Genomic DNA, 17,190 nt, shown 5'->3' on the forward strand with positions numbered 1-17,190 from the left:
TTCACCTATATTTTAACACCTACCTTCAATTCATACTGACAGAAATATTCAGTATATCAAAGAAAAATTAATACCCTTCTGCCCACATCTTCTCAGCTTTGGTTTACTACATACAGTACACAGGATTTAACATAATTTTGGTTGTTTTGACTGCATTTTACAGAGGCAAAACTGCGGCCAAACTAACCTTACTAATGACACACACACAAAAATCACTTATTTACATTAAACAGTACAAATGTTAAACTTTTAAAATTAGTAATTTCCCTTAGACTGTTGAAGACTACTTCCTTCTTCCAGTCTGTTAACACATGATGTGAAAACACCTGCTTTCAGATCAGAATAAATGACACTTTCCACTGTCTTAACAACTTGGAGAAGGTACAGGGGGATGGTGTTCCTTTCATTCACAAAACTACAAATAATTCATTTTTCCTTCATCCTGAATGCATGCATACATGCTTCAGACCATTCCCCAGCTATTAAATCCATCTGGACCTTGTAAGGACTTCAGAATATCTCTCCTATCTTGCCACACTTCCAACACACAAATAAGCAGAAGTACTCCCCATATAGAGCCTCATGCTCCAGATGTTTTCATATATGCATGATTCCACTAAATGCAGCTCTGTTCAAGCAGAAAAAATTACTGACTGTAGCAAAACTAAGTAGAATTGCAAGAGAATGTGGGAATAATTTTTGGACAGGTGAACAGAAAATAAAAGAGGACACCTCTGTATCCCGTAAAGTAGCACAGAATAGCAGCATGTGGGCATTGCACATGCATTTAATTCTGAGATTACTACACTTTCAATTATTATCAGGTACAATGAAAATCAGCGTATTAACAAAAGAGGCATGTTCTTATAATGCATCTACACACTTCCATGACATTAACAGTGGTCTACTGAGCCTCAGCATTAAGTCAAAGAAGGAAAAACAAATAGGATTTATAAGAATAATTGGGTACCTGTGAACACATTTGTAGTGTTAAACTAGTATGTCCTAAAAAGGTACTTGAAAGATACTTCCTTTATTTTACTATAACTATTATATCAAGTAAAAGTAGTGCAGCAATAAAGTGTATGTACATCAGAATTTGATAGCTTTATACAGAACAAAGAAACACTGATTTCAAGCTCCAAATTCTCTACTTGAATACTTCACCTTGTACCTTGACACAAAGACCAATCAACAAAACAAAAGAATGTTTCCAATTTAGGACAGCAACTGCAATTTTCTAAACTGTGGCTGTTTGTTACCTAACACTGTTTATTATCTGGAAAATCCTACTCTTTTCCTAGGAAGCAGGGATACAAAACAGTGTAAATTAAAAAATACTGAGGATATTACTACTGTTTATAAACCTGCAAAAACACAGGAGGCTAACTTGACTGTGAACACAGCTCTTCAAGCTCCTGTCAAGAAAGGCTCTAGTATGTGCTACCCTTGATCATCTATTAAGAGTTTTACATAGCAGCTAAATTCAAAGAAGCTTTTTTCATTTCTGATGGGGTTTAGTCTATGGGGCATGTACCTACACAGCACAGCACCACAATACACAAAGTTATTAAAAAGAATGCAAAACAGCAAAAATTTATTACTAATGCTAATGAAAATTCAGAAAACTATTTCATGTTATCAAATGTTGCAGTATGTCTAAATAAATGAGACATACTAGTTAAAATTATTTAAAAAAAAGGCTTATTTAATCTTTGGGGCTCTAAGGAAAACTACCATAGCTGTAAAATCAGGAAATTAATAGGTGTTACAATGCCTCAATGATTGCTTCCAATTATATTCCCATTTTGGGTCCACTGCAGTCACCCTTGCTGAGTACAAGGCACATTTAGTATAAGACATCACCTGAGTGATACTGGCCAATTTTAATGAGAAATTAGTGATTGCTTCAGTAAAAGTTTGTTAAGATAACTTACCACCATCCCTCTCTCTAACTCTGTGAGTATGCACACTTTTTGCTTTACTGTGCCCTGTGCTGTCACCGTATTTGTTCTCAGGGCTGTCCGAGCGCCGCAGCATTTTGTTTGGTGGTGAGGGATCCGTGGTGTCTCGCATCTTGTCATGACGGTGATCACCACCACTGGGGTGACTCTTGGATGAGTACTTAAGAGCCTGAAACACATCACAACAAAACAGGCACTGACATTAGATACAGAATTTTGGGATTTTTTTCTTCTCTTCCAAAAGTACTTTTAAAAGTTAATTAATTTTCATTTCCTATTAAAAAAAAAAATCAGCATTAGTCTTCCTAGTTTTAATTACCTACATTAAAGCAACAAGTTCTGTAATTAGAACTTAAGCAAATTTCTCCCACTATTACATCCAAGGCAACACTTGCTGTTAAGAAGAACCTAGTTTCTCTATCTTTTCACTGATGGACTACACGCTTTCAGCAGTAAATGGGCCAGTTCTTCCACACTTTTGGGAGAAGAACTAGTCTCCACTTGTTATTAGGAAAACAAACATACAGTTACACTGAATCAGTGTGAACTTTGAATATGTCCTCTATACTCTAGTCAAGACCACTCAGTTTCACCATTACCTTGAATTTCTGTGATGTTTTCTTCAGTACTAACACCCCTGTAACACGTGTAATTAAAAAAAATAATTCTAGAGGGCCAAAACATGTAATGTAATAACTCATTCTAAAGTCTTTACCAAAAAATTACATGCTCTGCCTCACTCTAACCTGCTTGGTTCTGTGAACTCCTGAGTGGCAAATGTTTACATTTACGTGAACTGTCACTGACAGCTGCCTTGGACTGCCGTACTGCACTCCAGTGATTGAAATATACAGAAATGCATTAAAACAGTTCAATTCAGGGCCTACAGAGATCAATATCACAACATACAGCTTTCCACAGACTCAAACCTCGACAATTGGGTTTTTTCACTACACACAGCAAAGTGCAGTGTCCACCTTACAGGAGTTGAGGCTATTGTCGGTAAGTCAAGGATTTGATGGCTTCTGAACATGCCCAGCAGCTGGCAACTGCAGAAATGAAGCCTCACTTGCAACCCCAAGTTGGTCTGGGTCTAAACTCGTGCCCTGCTCAGATTACAGCCCCCAGCAGCAGTTTTGGGGAGAAGAAAGGGCTTTGGGGAGGGGTTGGGGGAGGGGGCTGGGGGGGAGGGGGGAGGAAGAGTAAGACTCCTTTTGTTTTTAGAAGAAAATCATTCACCTCTCCTGGATCTCCACTCCACCGCAGGAGACCCCGGCTCCCCCTCCCGCCCCTCGCACCCTCCCCGACTCCCAGGCCCGAGGCCCGCACGGGTCGCAGTAGGCCGCTCCTGCTCGCCCCGGCTCCGCAGGCCTCGGCCGAGCACCGGGGCCCCGTTCCCTGCTCCAGGACCGCCGCCGCCTCTCCGCCCCGCGGCCCGGGGCCCAGAGCGCCGCCAGGGGCCGGACCGGGCCGGCCGCGGCACCGCGGCCTGCAGCGGCCGCCGGAGCCTCTGCTGAAGTAGCACCCCCCCGCCTCCCCTGCTCCTCCTCCCGGCCCGGCGGTACCTGGTAGGGCTGCGAGTCCCCCCTGCGGTCGTGACAGCTGAGGAGAAAGCGAGAGAAAGACAGAGAGGCGTTAGCGAGCGCCCGTTACCGGCCCCGCGGCCGGGCCGAACATGGCGGAGGGGGTGGGGGGGGCGGCCCCGCGGGGCCGGGGGGGTGAATTTACCCATCACTGAGTCTCTGCTGTTTCCTCGCATACATTACCATCAATGCCCGGCCTGTGTGTGTGAGGGTGAGGGGACCAGGAGGGCACGGCCGCGGCCGGGCCACAGGCGCCGAGGGGGGAGGCGGGGGCGGCAGCGCTCCGGGGGCAGGGGCGGGGGAAGGGGGCGGCTCGGGCAGCTCGGCTGGAGCGGCGCTCACGGGCCCATCGCCTCGAGAGGGGAGACGCTGGCAGCTCGGCCCCGCGCGCGCTGAGACACACCGGGAGCACCGACTCGGCCACCGCCTCCCCCCGCCGCGCCCGCCGCCGCCGCTCCAACTACATCCGGGGAACTCGGGCGACGCCGCGCTCGGTCAACGTCGGCTCTTTCCGGCTCTTTCCGACGCGCTCCGTCCCCTCTGTCCCCTTTGCTCTCGGGCGACTCTGCCTTCGGTAAACATCGGCTGCGTCCGCCGAGCCCGACGCCCCTCAGTCCCTCCCTTCGGCAAACATCGGCTGCCTCCGCCAAGCACGACGCCCTTCAGTCCCTCCCTTCGGAAAACATCGGCTCCTTCCGTAACGCTCGGCCCTCCCTGCCCCTCCCGCCTCGGCCCACTCTTGCGAGCGCTACCTGTCTTCGGAAAACATCGCGTTTTTCCGGAGAGACGTTTCCGCGCGGCCGTCAGGGCGGCGCTACGTTCGGAAGCGCTCGGGTATTTCCGTGACCCCTCACGGGCCGGCGCGGTCGTTGGCGGGCGCACGGGGCCGATTAACCGAGGGCAGCGCGGCCTCGCTGGCAGAGCCGCTCCCTCGGTGGGGAGGAATCGCGATCCTGCCAGGCAGGTGGGGGCAACAGGGGGAATTGCGGGGGGGAGCTAGGAATGGGACGGTCTCCTCTTACCTACCCCCTCCTCCCCTTCCGCCCGGGCTCGCGATGTGCAGACAGGAGCCATTTTGTGCGCGGCGCGTGTTCCGCGGGGCCGCGCTCTGCGGCGAGGAGGGTGTTAAAATGTCCCTGCGACGGCGGCCGCGCGGGCCGGGCCTCGGCCCCGCTGTGTCCGTGGGGGTGTGGGTGGCGGCACCCGCCCGTGGGCCCGGCACCCGCCCGTGGGCCCGGCACACGCCATCCGCGTCATCCCAGTGTTTGGAAGCTCCGGGTGCTCGCCGTGTCGGGGAGATTCCCTGTCGCTGTCAGTGTCTGCTGAGCCCTTCGGGGTGGTGCCCGGTGAAAGGACGAGGAGTGAGGGCCGCAAACTAAAACACCAGAAGTTTCAGCTCACAGTGAGAAAGGACTTCTCGTGTTGGATTAGGCTGCCCGGGAAAGGCGTGGAGTCTCCCTCTGCGGAGACATTCAAAACCCACTTGGATGCTCCAGGTGACCCTGTCTTGCCAGGGAGTTGGACTCGATGGTCTCCAGAAGGCCCTTCCAACCCTCACCATTCTGTGATTCTGTAATTTTTGCTTATTTCTGACCAGGCCCTCGAAGTTTGTGGTACAAAGCATCCTGTAGTCAGGATTGTATAAAGGTATTATAAATAAATATCACAAGTACTTTGATACTGTTGCCATGACAGTGTCATAGGGACCAGCAGCTTTCAGTAAAGGTTTAAGAGCATTTGCCAAGTTTTATCCTGTTCCCCTCCTGAAAAGGGGAGAGATGTGGCACATCTGGGAATGGGCATGTTAACCTTAAATAGAGCACCTTGTCCTGTGGCTCCGTATATGCTAATGAAGCATTATTCATTGCAACATCTTACAGACTGTGTTTCTGTTTCTTTGTTTGTTTATTTTCCTTTCATTTGAGTGCAGGAGGCCGTTTCTGAAAAGGGACTTCAGGGAGTGAGTGCAGGATGACTCAGCAGGGAGCTGTTCTTCAGGGTTACAATAATGAACTAGTGAAATGCATTGAAGATTTATGTATGCAGAAAGAAGAACTGAACAAACAAATCCAGCAAGCAGAAGAGGAAAAGAATAAACTCCAGCATGAAATCCAAGTCCTCAGTGAACAGCTGGAGTGTGTATGTGAAAACCTGGCCCAAAAAGTGGCTTCACGGAATGAGCTTGATAAAATACTTGCTGAAACTGAAGCTGCTTACATGAAGATTTTGGATAGCTCTAGAACTTTACTTAATGTCCTGAAGAAGGAAGTGGGAAGCTTAAAGCATTCACCAGATCTGAAAAGCAATGTAACGTGAAACAGTCAAATGTTTGGACTCTGCAGTGCTAAAATTCCACTAGGTGAGAAATGTGGTCAGCCACAGAACCTTACAGCCACAGTGTAAGCAGAGAGGGATTTTCTTCCAGTCTTTCTGTATGTTTTATTATTTTCAAATGCACTAGAAAAATAGATTAAATAAAGTTGCCGTTTTGCTTTAAAAAAATCTAATTAATTGAACACTACAAAAAGTAGCAGATAGGTAGTTGAGGTAGATGGGAGACTGTCAGTTTTGACACCATTGTGCTTCAAGGATTAGAAAAAAGGCTTGTTTTATTGGTTGACTTCAAATGGCTCCCAGTAAATGATTCTTTGAAAACTAGTGGATGCAAGTCAGTGAGATGCTACTTCTTTTCACTTTACAAATGCTTAGGCTTTACTGCTGGCACCAAGTAGAAATGAGCTATTCAGCTTCCTCTAGGAGCTTGGAGTTCTGTCTGATGCATGCACAAAGACAGCCCTGCGTGCAGTGATTGCCTACTTCAATAATAGAGGGATAAGGTGAGAAATCAGGAGTATTGCAGGGCATGGGGGCTTAAAATTTAGCACTGTATGTGGTTCATGCCTCTTCTGAGGCTGTTCTTCAAAGCCTTATTTAGAAAGGAGGTGTGCTGCAGTGAAAGTCAGGTTTGGTGCAAGTGCAGACAGCTACACTGGGAAGGCTGGACCAGTAACTCACTTGGGGGTAAAAAATGTGTCGGTAGCAACAAAAAGTCCTGAAAAACCGCTGGGGTCCAGTTAAAAATACAGAGGTAAATACATGACCAAAGAAGATAATCCTGGCTAAAAGCTAGAATAGAATGTCTGAAAGCCTTTTTAGTGCCTTTTAGCTCTATACTGATCTGTTAAATAATTGTAGTAAGATTGTGGAGTATAATGAACACCCTGAAATGATGTGAAAGAAATACAAATGAAAGGTGAAAGAAGAAAATGAGAAGTGGTTTACAGCTATCAGCCATTCTTACAGAGGACATCAAAATAGAACTTAGCTTAGAGATCAGGGGTGACATAACAGCATGGCATAAATTTCAATTTAATGCTGTTTTTTGTTTCTGCTGAACCTCTCTGTTCTGCAGAAATCTCTCTCAGCAGTGTGTGCATGTGAACGTGCATTTTGTCCCACTTATTTGTGTGTTACAACAGTAACTTTTTAAACTGTGTCTTGTCAAATCTTCATTCAATACCAATTAATTCAATTGAAAGAAGTGCAGTTGAAATCTCCTGACTTGATAGTGGTGTGTCTGTCAGGTGCACATACAGAGGGAATGGAGATGTGAATAATCTTGGTAATAGCTCTTCATCAATAATAGAGAGCAAATTTTATGTTCTTCTGGTTGCCAAGCTACATCAGGGATGAGTGTGACTGAGCTCATCAGAGTTTACTTGTCTGGCATTTCCAGGGGCTTCCCTCTGGGGGATTCCTGGTGGGCAATGCAGAGGTGATAAAAGAACATTATCTCAGGGGCTTTGCTGTTGTGGTGCTGCAGCACTCAGGAGCACCTGGTTTATGTTGAGGGGAAACACGAAAATTTTGCTCTCTTTAGTAGCAAAAAAGTGATTTATTTGACTGGACATTTCATGACATTCTGTCTGCCCTTAGACTCATAGTAATAACTGATTTATAAGAAATAGGAAGATTCAGGAAAAGTACTACCTAAAGAGCAAGAACTTTGAGTTGCAAATGTAAGCTGCTGCTTCTTATTAGCTGCACTGGAACTCAAAATTGTGAAAAGCAATTTGTATCATAGAAGGCTCATTTATAGAGAACAGTAAAGTTAATTGCTAGTATTGGTCTCACACAATAATTACAGGTTTGTTTGCCTTAGAGTAATCATAAATAATGCTTCTTGTTCTAGTGAAGCTGATAAAACTGAAGAAGCATTAAGAGAAGCCTTAAAAGACTAAAGAAATCTACTTCACAGCCATTATTATGTCTAGTTTGTAGCTTATTATGGTGTCAAAACTAAATAACTGGAGATGCTTGATTTTTTTTTTTTTTACTAAAAACACTAAGGGAAAAATGTAACTGGTGACTAGTACTTATGCACATTTGGGGGCTTCCCAACATTCAAATAAAAAGCTGAAATGTTGCTAGAATTCCATTCAGTGATCCCAATCTAAAGTTTGCATTTAAATTCACATTTAAAAGTGGAGAGAAATAATAGATATCTAGGGCCTGCTATTTTTAGAATGACTCCCTAGTGTGGCAGTCATCCTGCACCTGCAAAGTTGCTACTCAGAACTAGTGTTTGGCATTATATTCTGTATTTACCCAAATGAGCCCTTTTATTGACGTGGTAACCTTTTTCACTGCTTTTCCAGACACTAGAAATCTTGACATGAATAGCTTTTGTTTAACAACTTCACTTTGTTCAGAAGACATGCAGACTTAGTTGGTCCAAAGTATTGCTGGAAGAGAAGTGATAATTGCAGATGGCAGCAGCTCTGCAGGGATAGCCTGAAGCAGAAATTCTACCTGGAATAAGGCAGGTCCTAAGTTTAAAGTATACTTATTCCTAACCTAATTTTTGTATTGAATTTTTATGACTCTCTGAGTTTGACCTGGTGCTTTACTGGAGTGGTTGCAGTCAAAAATTGGGTTTCTAATCTAAACTGCTGTGTTGAGTGTTCTGTATCTTATTGAGTATGTGAAGAGAGTTTTTGAAACTCCTCTCTGTGCCCGATTCAGAGGTTTAGTGAAATGCATCTGGATCAGTTGTCTAAAGTCCTGATTTATGTAAAGGCAATTTACCTGGCTTCCAAATAACAGAAGCTAAAACTGGAAGAGATCTGATGATTCCCTGCTTTTATAGCAATGCTTCTTCAAATGTGCCCAGCACTTAACACACTAATGATCAACAGTTTTTTCAAAACATTTGACTGTTGACTCCTTGCAAGTAAACTGAAGAGATTTTGGCAGTTACCAAAGAAACTGCTTGTGGGTGGTATGTTGGAGTAAAGTTATTTTCTGTGTGGAAGTGGTTATAGGAAGCACTGGGTGAAGTGCTTGTGCCAGCAGCCATTCACACCCCGTTACTGCCTCTTTTCGAGTGTCCTTACCCAGCTGTTCAGGTACCTCCCACATGCAGTTTCTGTTAGTCACATTACAGAAATGGAGGTGAGTGCACTGGGGGTTCACCCTGATTTTAAGGGTAGGGAATAAAGACAATTTATGAATGTGAAGTCCTGGTTAGGAAAGACTGGAGCATGAGGGGATAGGATAGAGAGGTGGAGTTTCTCCTGATTCCTGCCTGCTCTAAGTGTACTTTACTGAGCTGCTGCCTACAGTTCTTGCTACCCAATAAATCAAATTCCAGAAATCATCTGAGCTTCATCTGCACTCTGGACGTTCTCCCCTTTCCTTTAAGCCCACGGATGGTCAGCAAAAGAGGCAATCTGTGTTTTGTTTTATTTTTCTGTCTTTTATTTCTTTCTGTTCCAGCGGAGGCTGTGCAATCTGAGCCTCCTGTTTGCTGGGTAAGTGTGCTGCCAGGCTCCCACAGGATGTTGTTTCCTGTCCTGGATGCTCTCCTATGAACAGTCCTCAGGGAATTGCTCAGGTTTTATAAAGAACCTCCAGTTCTGTGTGTGCTTGATGTAGCCTGTATGTCAGATTGACCTTGGAGGGTTTAGGCAAAGGATTGGCAGGCTTTTGGCTTTTGGCGAATGCAAGAGATTTGTTTCCTTGGACTAGGAATTCTTCAGACTAGGAAGACCAGGCATCTTCAAATAGCCAAAGAATTGTACATTTAAACAATGAAGCAAGCTGTAGTCTAAGCCCAGGACCTTGGATTGCTGTTTCAGAATTGAGAATCATTTCCATCTAGGGGTACAATGACATTTCCATCTGTACTTGGGGTACAGGTGTGTTCCACTCCAAATCCAGTAAGTGGATTAAGCTGAACTGGTAATTCTGTAACAAGAACATTCAGAAGATTGTTAGCCAAGGGATTAAATGTCTACAGTTAGTTCATCATACAGATGAGACTTGTGCAGAAGACCAATATCTGTTACTCCTTAGATGATTTTGCTGGTTAGGAGAGATTTCAGTGATAAGGTGTAGCTTGTGGCTGTTGCCTTAACTTTGAGCAGATCCTAGACTCTTGGGGTTTTATGCAAGAAGTAGACAAAACAGTTATTTTTTTACAATTTATTTTCTTTTTTTAATTTCTTCCTTTTCAGGAATGAGCAAAGAATTATTAATAAATACTGTAGTGTTGATTTACTTGTGTGTTGGTGGTTTTCTTAACAGATGAATAGGCAAATTTTCCTAAAATCAGAGTGCTCTTCTAGCTTTAATGTATGTGTGTGTTTTTATATATAGATGTAAATATTTTCTTTCTTGGGTGAAGGACAGACTAGCCTTTGATAAATTTGTGCACCAGTTGCTTTGTCAGTGTCTGTTATTTTACTGGGGTGGAGTCAGGCACCATGGCCATTTCTCTGCCTTTTTTAAATTTGGGATTTTTTTTTGTGTTCTTTGCCCTTTAACTACTTATAAATCTGTCAGGGATTTTATTAGATGCCTCAGAGTAGTCCTTGATGGTTGTCTGCCTCAGTTGCTTTCTGCTGAAGTTTGGTTCAGTGTCCAGCTGTAAAACCCAGCTACTTCCCCGTTAGGCATTGATGAAACATGGAGGGGTTGAAGCTTGCAGAGCTGCAGCTGTATGGTCATTCATAGCTTAGCTTGTGGGGTTTGTGTGAAAAGTAGTGCAGTGTTGTAGTGTGTATTGACTAAAATAAGGTGTTAGTAGAATTGGGGCCAGTGGAACACTTCATTTTGTAGTGGTTTTGAAAAGTAGTTTGACAAGACCTTGTGGGGTGGAACGCTTTGTGGGGTTTTTGCCTATTTGTGCAAGACTATGGATATGCTGCAGGAACTACTACAGAAAATTTCTAAATTTTAGTACAAACTTGGGTATCTTATTTAGCAGCACAATGGAAAATAACAGTATAAAATACATGCATTTTGATCATAGCACACCCATTGTTTGTGACCTGATGCAAAGCTGATAATATTTGTAACTATGCTTGATTTGAATGTCACAAATGGGGAAAATGTTACTTTTAGAAAAGGATTCATCCATATTAGAGGAAAACAAGCACGTGTTGACAGAGATGATATTCAGGAAAAGGCATTTGAATGAAGTCCTGGCAGTCATGGACTGGAGGTGGGATTGATTGTGATTCCACTGATTGTGATGGGAGCTTCTTTCTCTCACACCTTACTTCAGGGCCTGTGAAATTCCATGGAGTGGCTTCTCCTCTCAGCCTTGGCAGCACTCGTGTACAGAGTGTGTGTACTTGGTCCTGAAGGATTTAGAACAGTGTTGAGTGCCCTGTTTGCTATCTTGTGTGAAGTAGGCATGCAGCTTCTGGCCAGCCTAAATCAAGACCTCAGGAGTGTTAGAGACTATAAAACAAAGAGGCTGAACAATTTTTAACTTTTAAACGTTGAAAAATGTTTAAAATTATGAAACCTGATAGACTGGTCACAGAGCATTTTAAAGTTAATCTTCACAGGTGTTACTTTTTGAGCTTCATATGCCTAGGTTCTCTTGCTTCAGTCAGAGCTCCCATAATTGGCTTGAGGTTTTCCATTGATATGGGATACATGGGAACACTTCCAGAAAATTATTTACATCATAGCTCATGACAATTTAATTTACATTTAAATAAAAAAACATATAGTTGATTTAGTTGAACATAGTAAAAAGTATCATATTTCTTTCCTAAAGGCTTTCAAATTTCTCTGTCTGTATTCAGAATTAGATCAAAGTACTTTTGTTGTTATATGATTATTAAAAAGTTGATACAACTTGGATATTGGTTCTGATCAGGCATGTCTGTCAGTTCCTGACACAAAATCCTCTTCATATTCTGCAAGCTTGCACTTTTTTAAAACCTCTTTTTCCTTATACAGTAAGAGCACTTTAAGTTGAATTTCAGCATGAGAGAGTTCGTTATTTGAATGTTTTTTTTAATGTAGTTAGTATTCAGGGATGAATCATACACTGACAGGTGTTCAAAACAAGAAACTGGCAGTAATTCTTAAATGGTTTTGCAGTTGTTCAGTAACAGAAATCCTGCTAGACATTTGTGCTGCTCACTGCCTTGTAGTAAGTGAGATTAATTGCTGTAACTCGTGATTCCAAGGTAGTTTTTGTTAAATACTGAGTCTTCCTCAAATGTTTTTGCTAGCATGAGTGGAATGGATACTCCATTCCAGGGAACAGGAGGTGGAAGATGAGCTGCTTTTTAGTAGAGACCACCATCTGCAAAGAGAGGAGCATCCTTGTTAGCCTTGTTGTACAGCCCACTGAAGCAAGCTGAAAAAAAGAAAACCCAGTCCATGCTGTCAGTCCCAGGGAATGTGAGACCCAATTGCAGCCAGGTTGTCTTTGAAGGCAGGAGCTCAGGTACAGCTGGAAGCAGTGTAGCTGCTGCAGAACTGGGCTCAGTGAGGTTTGTTTTGCTCTGCCATGAAGCAGTTGGCCCTGTGGACACACTTAAGGAATCTGATACACTCTGGAGTCACTGGACTTGTTAGAAAAGTGTGACCTGTTCTTGAAACTGAGGGAATCCTGCATCTTAGTGATACATGACTTAATGACATGACTCCATGAGAAGGATATTGATTTAAAATCCTGTACATTTTAGTGTTTTTTCTAAGAAGCCTAAAGTCTTCTTGCTTTAGATTCAGGTTGTTCAAGTTCAAATACCTGTGACCAAAACTACAGATGCCCACATTCCACTGAATCCCACAAACCCATAAGTTGTTGGTGCTTACTGTGTAGTACACCAAGTTCTTGGTCAAATGCAGTCTTAATCCTTCAGCCAAGTTGCAAACTCTGTGGCTCCCCTTAGTTTAAATGATTTGCATGAAGTGTTGCTTGCTCAGTTTGGAATGTACTTTCGGTTTTCTGTTTGTTTGTTTTTTAATGAAGTATTCCATTGAGGCCTCCGTGGCACTCTGCCATACACATTCATGGTGTGCATGTGAGAATGTTTTCTTTGAGAATGTCACAAGGAAACTACCTGTACTGCAGCCATTTAAGTGAAACAAAATTTGGTTTTATGCCATGCTGGTTTTGTTTTTAAAAGTGTTTAGAAATGACGCATCTATAAATACATATATTTATATAGGATATATAAAGAAATGCTTCCAATGAACTGATCACATAGTACCTCACAGAGAATGTTAATATCTTTATCCCTTTGAGTGACAGTGACACTCAGTAGTAATCTGCCCCAAATAAGGGACAGATCTGGGAATGAGGCTTTGCTTTTTCAGCCTTAATTGAATGCTCTGACTTGGACTGGTTCCCAGGGATTCATGTCCTGTTTGGTGTTTTGACATAAATGGACAGGATTATGCATTCTCAACCTGTGTGTTAGGGGTAGGGATAGGCATAACTGATTAGAGGCACACTTTTTTGCTGTTGCTTCCTCCACATTGCATGCAGCTTGATGATGTTTAAATATGTTACTCCTTTCTCCACTGATAGACCCTGCATGACAAGGCATCCCAGCTCCTGAGCAGCCACTTTCATGCTGCTCTTCTGGCATGTGGTGGGTCAGAGATGCTTTCACTATCTTGATATTGTCCAGGCATGTTCTGGCACACTCAGGAAAATTGTTTGCATGATAAACAGATTACATTCAATTTGACAGTGCCCCAAAAGTTATGATTGGATGGGGTGACAATATTATATTGCAGAGAAACAAGAGACACCTGATGTTTCATCCTAATAAAAGGATGTAGGTCAAAGCAATGGATGGAGGGGAATTTTCCTGATATGCTATGGGGATTAAAGAATAGAAGTTTATTTTGTTTGACATTGAGTATAAATAATATAATCTTCTGCAGATAAAGGTCTATATGAGATGCTGTAATTTAATTTGTATTGAGGCTGTGTTCAAAGTGGTGTGAGTTTGTTTCAGAAATGTTTGCTCTGTGTTTGAGAAAAGATTATAACTTGAAATTAGAAAGAGGAAAAGGAATAGAGTGCTGGATCTTGCAGATAGTGATCTCATTGAGGAACCTGTTGTAGGTCAGCTGTGTCTTCTTCAAAGCTCTGAGTGTGATCTGTATTGCAAATTATTAAATATGTGCTAAGACAGAGTGGAGTATGGCACAATCAGGCTACTTGGAAAAAGTTATGTCAAGGCATTGTATGTATTCAGCAATTTTCTTTGCAATCCTGCTCTATTTTACAACCTAATCTATTCCCCACTAAGATGTGCTAGAGATAAACATTGCAGATGCCTTTGTGTGCAGAGAAGGAGGAGAGGCAATTAAAAGTCTGCATGCTGTGAAGTCTCTGGGTAGCAGCAGTGTCTGCCCAGACCTTGACAGTGTTTTAGGGAACAATTGCTTTTCCTGCTGCCTGGGCTGGCCCAACACAAACAGTTTTTGAACAAGGACAGTAACTCAGTTATTTTCATGCTGGCTGAAGTCCTGCTGGTTTGCATAAAGGTTCCCATTTTTATTTACTGGTAGCAAAGTCTTGGTGACAAAGTGGTTCCTCCAGATCAGATGCTGTTATATTAGAGCACATCATTTCATTTCTGACAAAGAAAGGGCAAACTTCTGATAATGTAGTGAAAGAACCTGGGGCAGGGCAGTATCTGGTATTGGCCTCCATCAAAGACAAGGAAAAGCACAAAAGAACCAAACTGCTGGCCATGGTCTGAATCAAACAGGATTGCCTCCAAGAGTAGCAGGTGAGAGGGCTTTTCTTTCTTTTAACTTGCTCCCTCCTACATCATTACTGGGCTGAGTGAAAAAAAAAAAATCTTTTGAATAATAAAATAATAATAAATGGGATAATTTGCTTCAAGAAAAGCTAGTTCCACATAGGAGGCAGCTAAAGCTGCTCCATGTGAGCTTTATTTATTTTTTCATCAAAAAATTTTCAAAATGCAAATTCTAAAAGCAAGCAGCCATTGTAAGGAAAAGAGGAACAACAAAATGTTGTGTTTGCTTGTCATTGCAGACCTTGTATACTTCAGTAACTTCACTCCTATGTGCAGTTTCTTGGCTGCAAGTACTGCTTGTCCAAAACATGGATTTTTGGTCTCAGACTTGTTCAGTCTAAATTTCCTTTTCTTATTTTAGATAAACATAATAAAGCAGTATACATTTTTTATTTATATTGCATGTGTATTATATATACATGTTATATATTACTTATGTAAGTATGTTGTTACTTAGATAGGTAAGGAACTTAACCTATAACTTTTAAGTACAAGTTTTTTCCCCATGATTTACAATGCCATGAATTACTAAATGTGTTACCACACTGATGTAGCTGGAGTGAGGCTTGGTTCTCAGACATTAAAATGACCTTTGAACTTTGATTAGCTGATAAGTATTTATAGTTTTGGGTGTTGGAAAAGTTGGAAGCAGCCAAACATTGGGAAGTGTAATTTGACTTTGCAGATTTAAATTAGGATTTGCATATTGCCTTACATGGAACTTGTCTTTGTTTCAAATAACTTCTGCATCTGGTTGTGTGGTGGGAGGGCACAGCCAAATGTTTTAAAGAGGTATCAAAAGCCATAGAACCATTTAAATTGGAAGGAACCTCCCAGATGGTCAAATCCAGCCGTTAACTCAGAACCGCAAAGCCCACTACTAAACCATGTCCCTAAGTCCCACATCTAAGTGTCTTTTAAATAAATAATAGCTGCTTGAGCTACTAGGTGCTACCTCTGCTACACTGGGATTGTTACATTGAGAAGCTGTGATGTAACTTGTAGTTAAAATAATCTCATTAGCAGGAGCATAAATCCCCTTAAACTAACTACAGTAGTTGTACAGTGTCACTGGATTTCAAAATGTAAACTTCTGATTCTTGTGCTGTGGCCTGTATAAGAGCTAAGAAGGTAACAAAAATTAATCTTAAAATTCTGGAATGAGTTTTGAGATATTAATTAGAATTTAATAGGTGCCTAAGGATTTTATGCCACACGACTCACTGAAAGTTAGTGGGTCTTGTGCTCTGCTTGGTGTTGCTCTGGTTTTTAAGATTCATGATTCTGCATACATTTTCAGAGGCCTGGCTCCTGAAAGCAGGGCATTTTCTTTGTCTTTCTTCCCCCTACCCTCTGAAGTTACACTTCTGTTTCTTGTAAAGAAAAGGCTGAAAGCGCCAAAGCAAGTAGAAAGGCTCAGAAATGCAAATATAAACAATTCTAAATCTTTTTCATTATTTAACAAGAGTCTCACACTTCGTGCTTGGCCTGGTGTATGTCTTTTTCAGTGCCTGAAGCTGGTAATGGTCAAAGTCCTATTGAAAATTTCACACCATGTTCTGCTTCAGTCAAACCAGATGCAATGATGGCTCTGAGAAAGGCCCCCATAATCTGTGGCTGTAGGACATAACTGCCTTTCTGTACCTGAGGTACAGAATTTAAATTCCTCTCAGTACCTTTATCAACTACATTCAGCTTTCCACAGTCATTGTGGGTTACTCAGAACTGTCAGGGAAGCCCCTTTTAATCCAGCCTCAGTGGGATCTGCAGGTGTCAGGGAACAAGGTGTGTGGAATTCTGGAGCTTCCTGGAGCAGAAGCTGGAAACCCAATGGGATGGCAGGGGATGGAGGGCTGCTGACTCCTGGCAGAGAGAGCATGAAGCAGCACCAATGCAGCAGCAGCCTGTCTTCTGCCAGAAGAAGTATTAACCTGACATGATGCTTCCTAGAATCAGGAATCTTAGAGGAACAAGCAATTTCAGGGCTGAAAGAGGCTCCAAGGGATCTGCAGACATCACAATGTGTTTATTCCCTGTGAGTGAATGCAGGAAAGGTGGATGGGAAGATGACTGAACAGAAGGGGTTTGTAGTACTTGCAGAGCCTGCTTTGGAGTCTGAAAGGCCAAAAATATGATCACAACATTTAGCTGAGGATTGAAGATGTGATTTAGAAATGGAACAGTTTGTCAGACTGAAGCTAAAGATTGAAGTAAGTATGCTGTATAAAGGGTAGGAAGAAGACATTTCAATAAAACTGACTCTGATCAAGAGAGAATAAGCAACTGACAACATCTAGAGGAATTTTTCTGAGAGGAGAACATCAGAAAAACAGCCAGAGTTGTATAATTTTCCAATCTTTTTTGTTAAAACATAAATTAGTATCTAACATGAAGAAAAATTTATCACAATAGAAATAATTAAATCCTTGGCAAAATGAACATGAATTTTGATGCCATTCCACAATTATTTTTGACAAATGTTTTAAATTTGGCCCAAACAATAGCAAGGAGGCTTTGAGGGTGTCATAATATGCAATCTAGACTTGA

At 42.3% G+C, this 17,190-nt stretch overlaps 2 protein-coding genes across 8 annotated transcripts in view; one reads left to right on the forward strand and one right to left on the reverse strand.

Moving 5' to 3' along the window:
- WAC (WW domain containing adaptor with coiled-coil) overlaps nucleotides 1-4,593 on the reverse strand; it is a 55,881-nt gene extending 51,288 nt beyond the window's left edge. The window contains exons 1-3 of one of the 5 annotated variants that reach the window (XM_064704041.1): nucleotides 4,574-4,593; nucleotides 3,530-3,566; nucleotides 1,938-2,133 (exon numbers count right to left, since the gene is read on the reverse strand). In XM_064704041.1, the coding sequence (XP_064560111.1) occupies nucleotides 1,938-2,076 (139 nt within the window). In that variant the 5' untranslated portion in view covers nucleotides 2,077-2,133; nucleotides 3,530-3,566; nucleotides 4,574-4,593. Of the gene's footprint in view, nucleotides 1-1,937; nucleotides 2,134-3,529; nucleotides 3,567-3,692; nucleotides 3,871-3,950; nucleotides 4,084-4,299; nucleotides 4,419-4,573 lie in introns of those variants that run through there. The other 4 variants (XM_064704037.1, XM_064704040.1, XM_064704036.1 and 1 more) reach the window with 4 other exon arrangements.
- LOC135443629 (microtubule nucleation factor SSNA1-like) lies at nucleotides 4,372-10,107 on the forward strand. Of its 3 annotated transcripts, none has more exons than XM_064704042.1 (2): nucleotides 4,372-4,511; nucleotides 5,478-10,102. In XM_064704042.1, exon 2 carries the CDS (start codon nucleotides 5,519-5,521, stop codon nucleotides 5,861-5,863), a length of 345 nt encoding a protein of 114 aa, XP_064560112.1. In that variant the 5' UTR covers nucleotides 4,372-4,511; nucleotides 5,478-5,518; the 3' UTR covers nucleotides 5,864-10,102. The 3 variants fall into 3 exon arrangements, with proteins under 3 accessions (XP_064560112.1, XP_064560113.1, XP_064560114.1); XM_064704043.1 differs by having other exon boundaries at nucleotides 4,376-4,507; nucleotides 5,478-10,106; XM_064704044.1 differs by lacking the exon at nucleotides 4,372-4,511 and adding an exon at nucleotides 4,598-5,043 and having other exon boundaries at nucleotides 5,478-10,107.
- Nucleotides 10,108-17,190: the final 7,083 nt, after the last annotated feature.

The sequence above is a fragment of the Zonotrichia leucophrys genome, chromosome 2 (genome assembly GCF_028769735.1).
Source record: "Zonotrichia leucophrys gambelii isolate GWCS_2022_RI chromosome 2, RI_Zleu_2.0, whole genome shotgun sequence".
Taxonomy (NCBI): Eukaryota; Metazoa; Chordata; class Aves; order Passeriformes; family Passerellidae; genus Zonotrichia; species Zonotrichia leucophrys.

Bases quoted from the DNA above. Each gene is read 5' to 3' on its own strand.
- LOC135443629 (XM_064704042.1), top strand. From the start codon at position 5,519: ATGACTCAGCAGGGAGCTGTTCTTCAGGGTTACAATAATGAACTAGTG.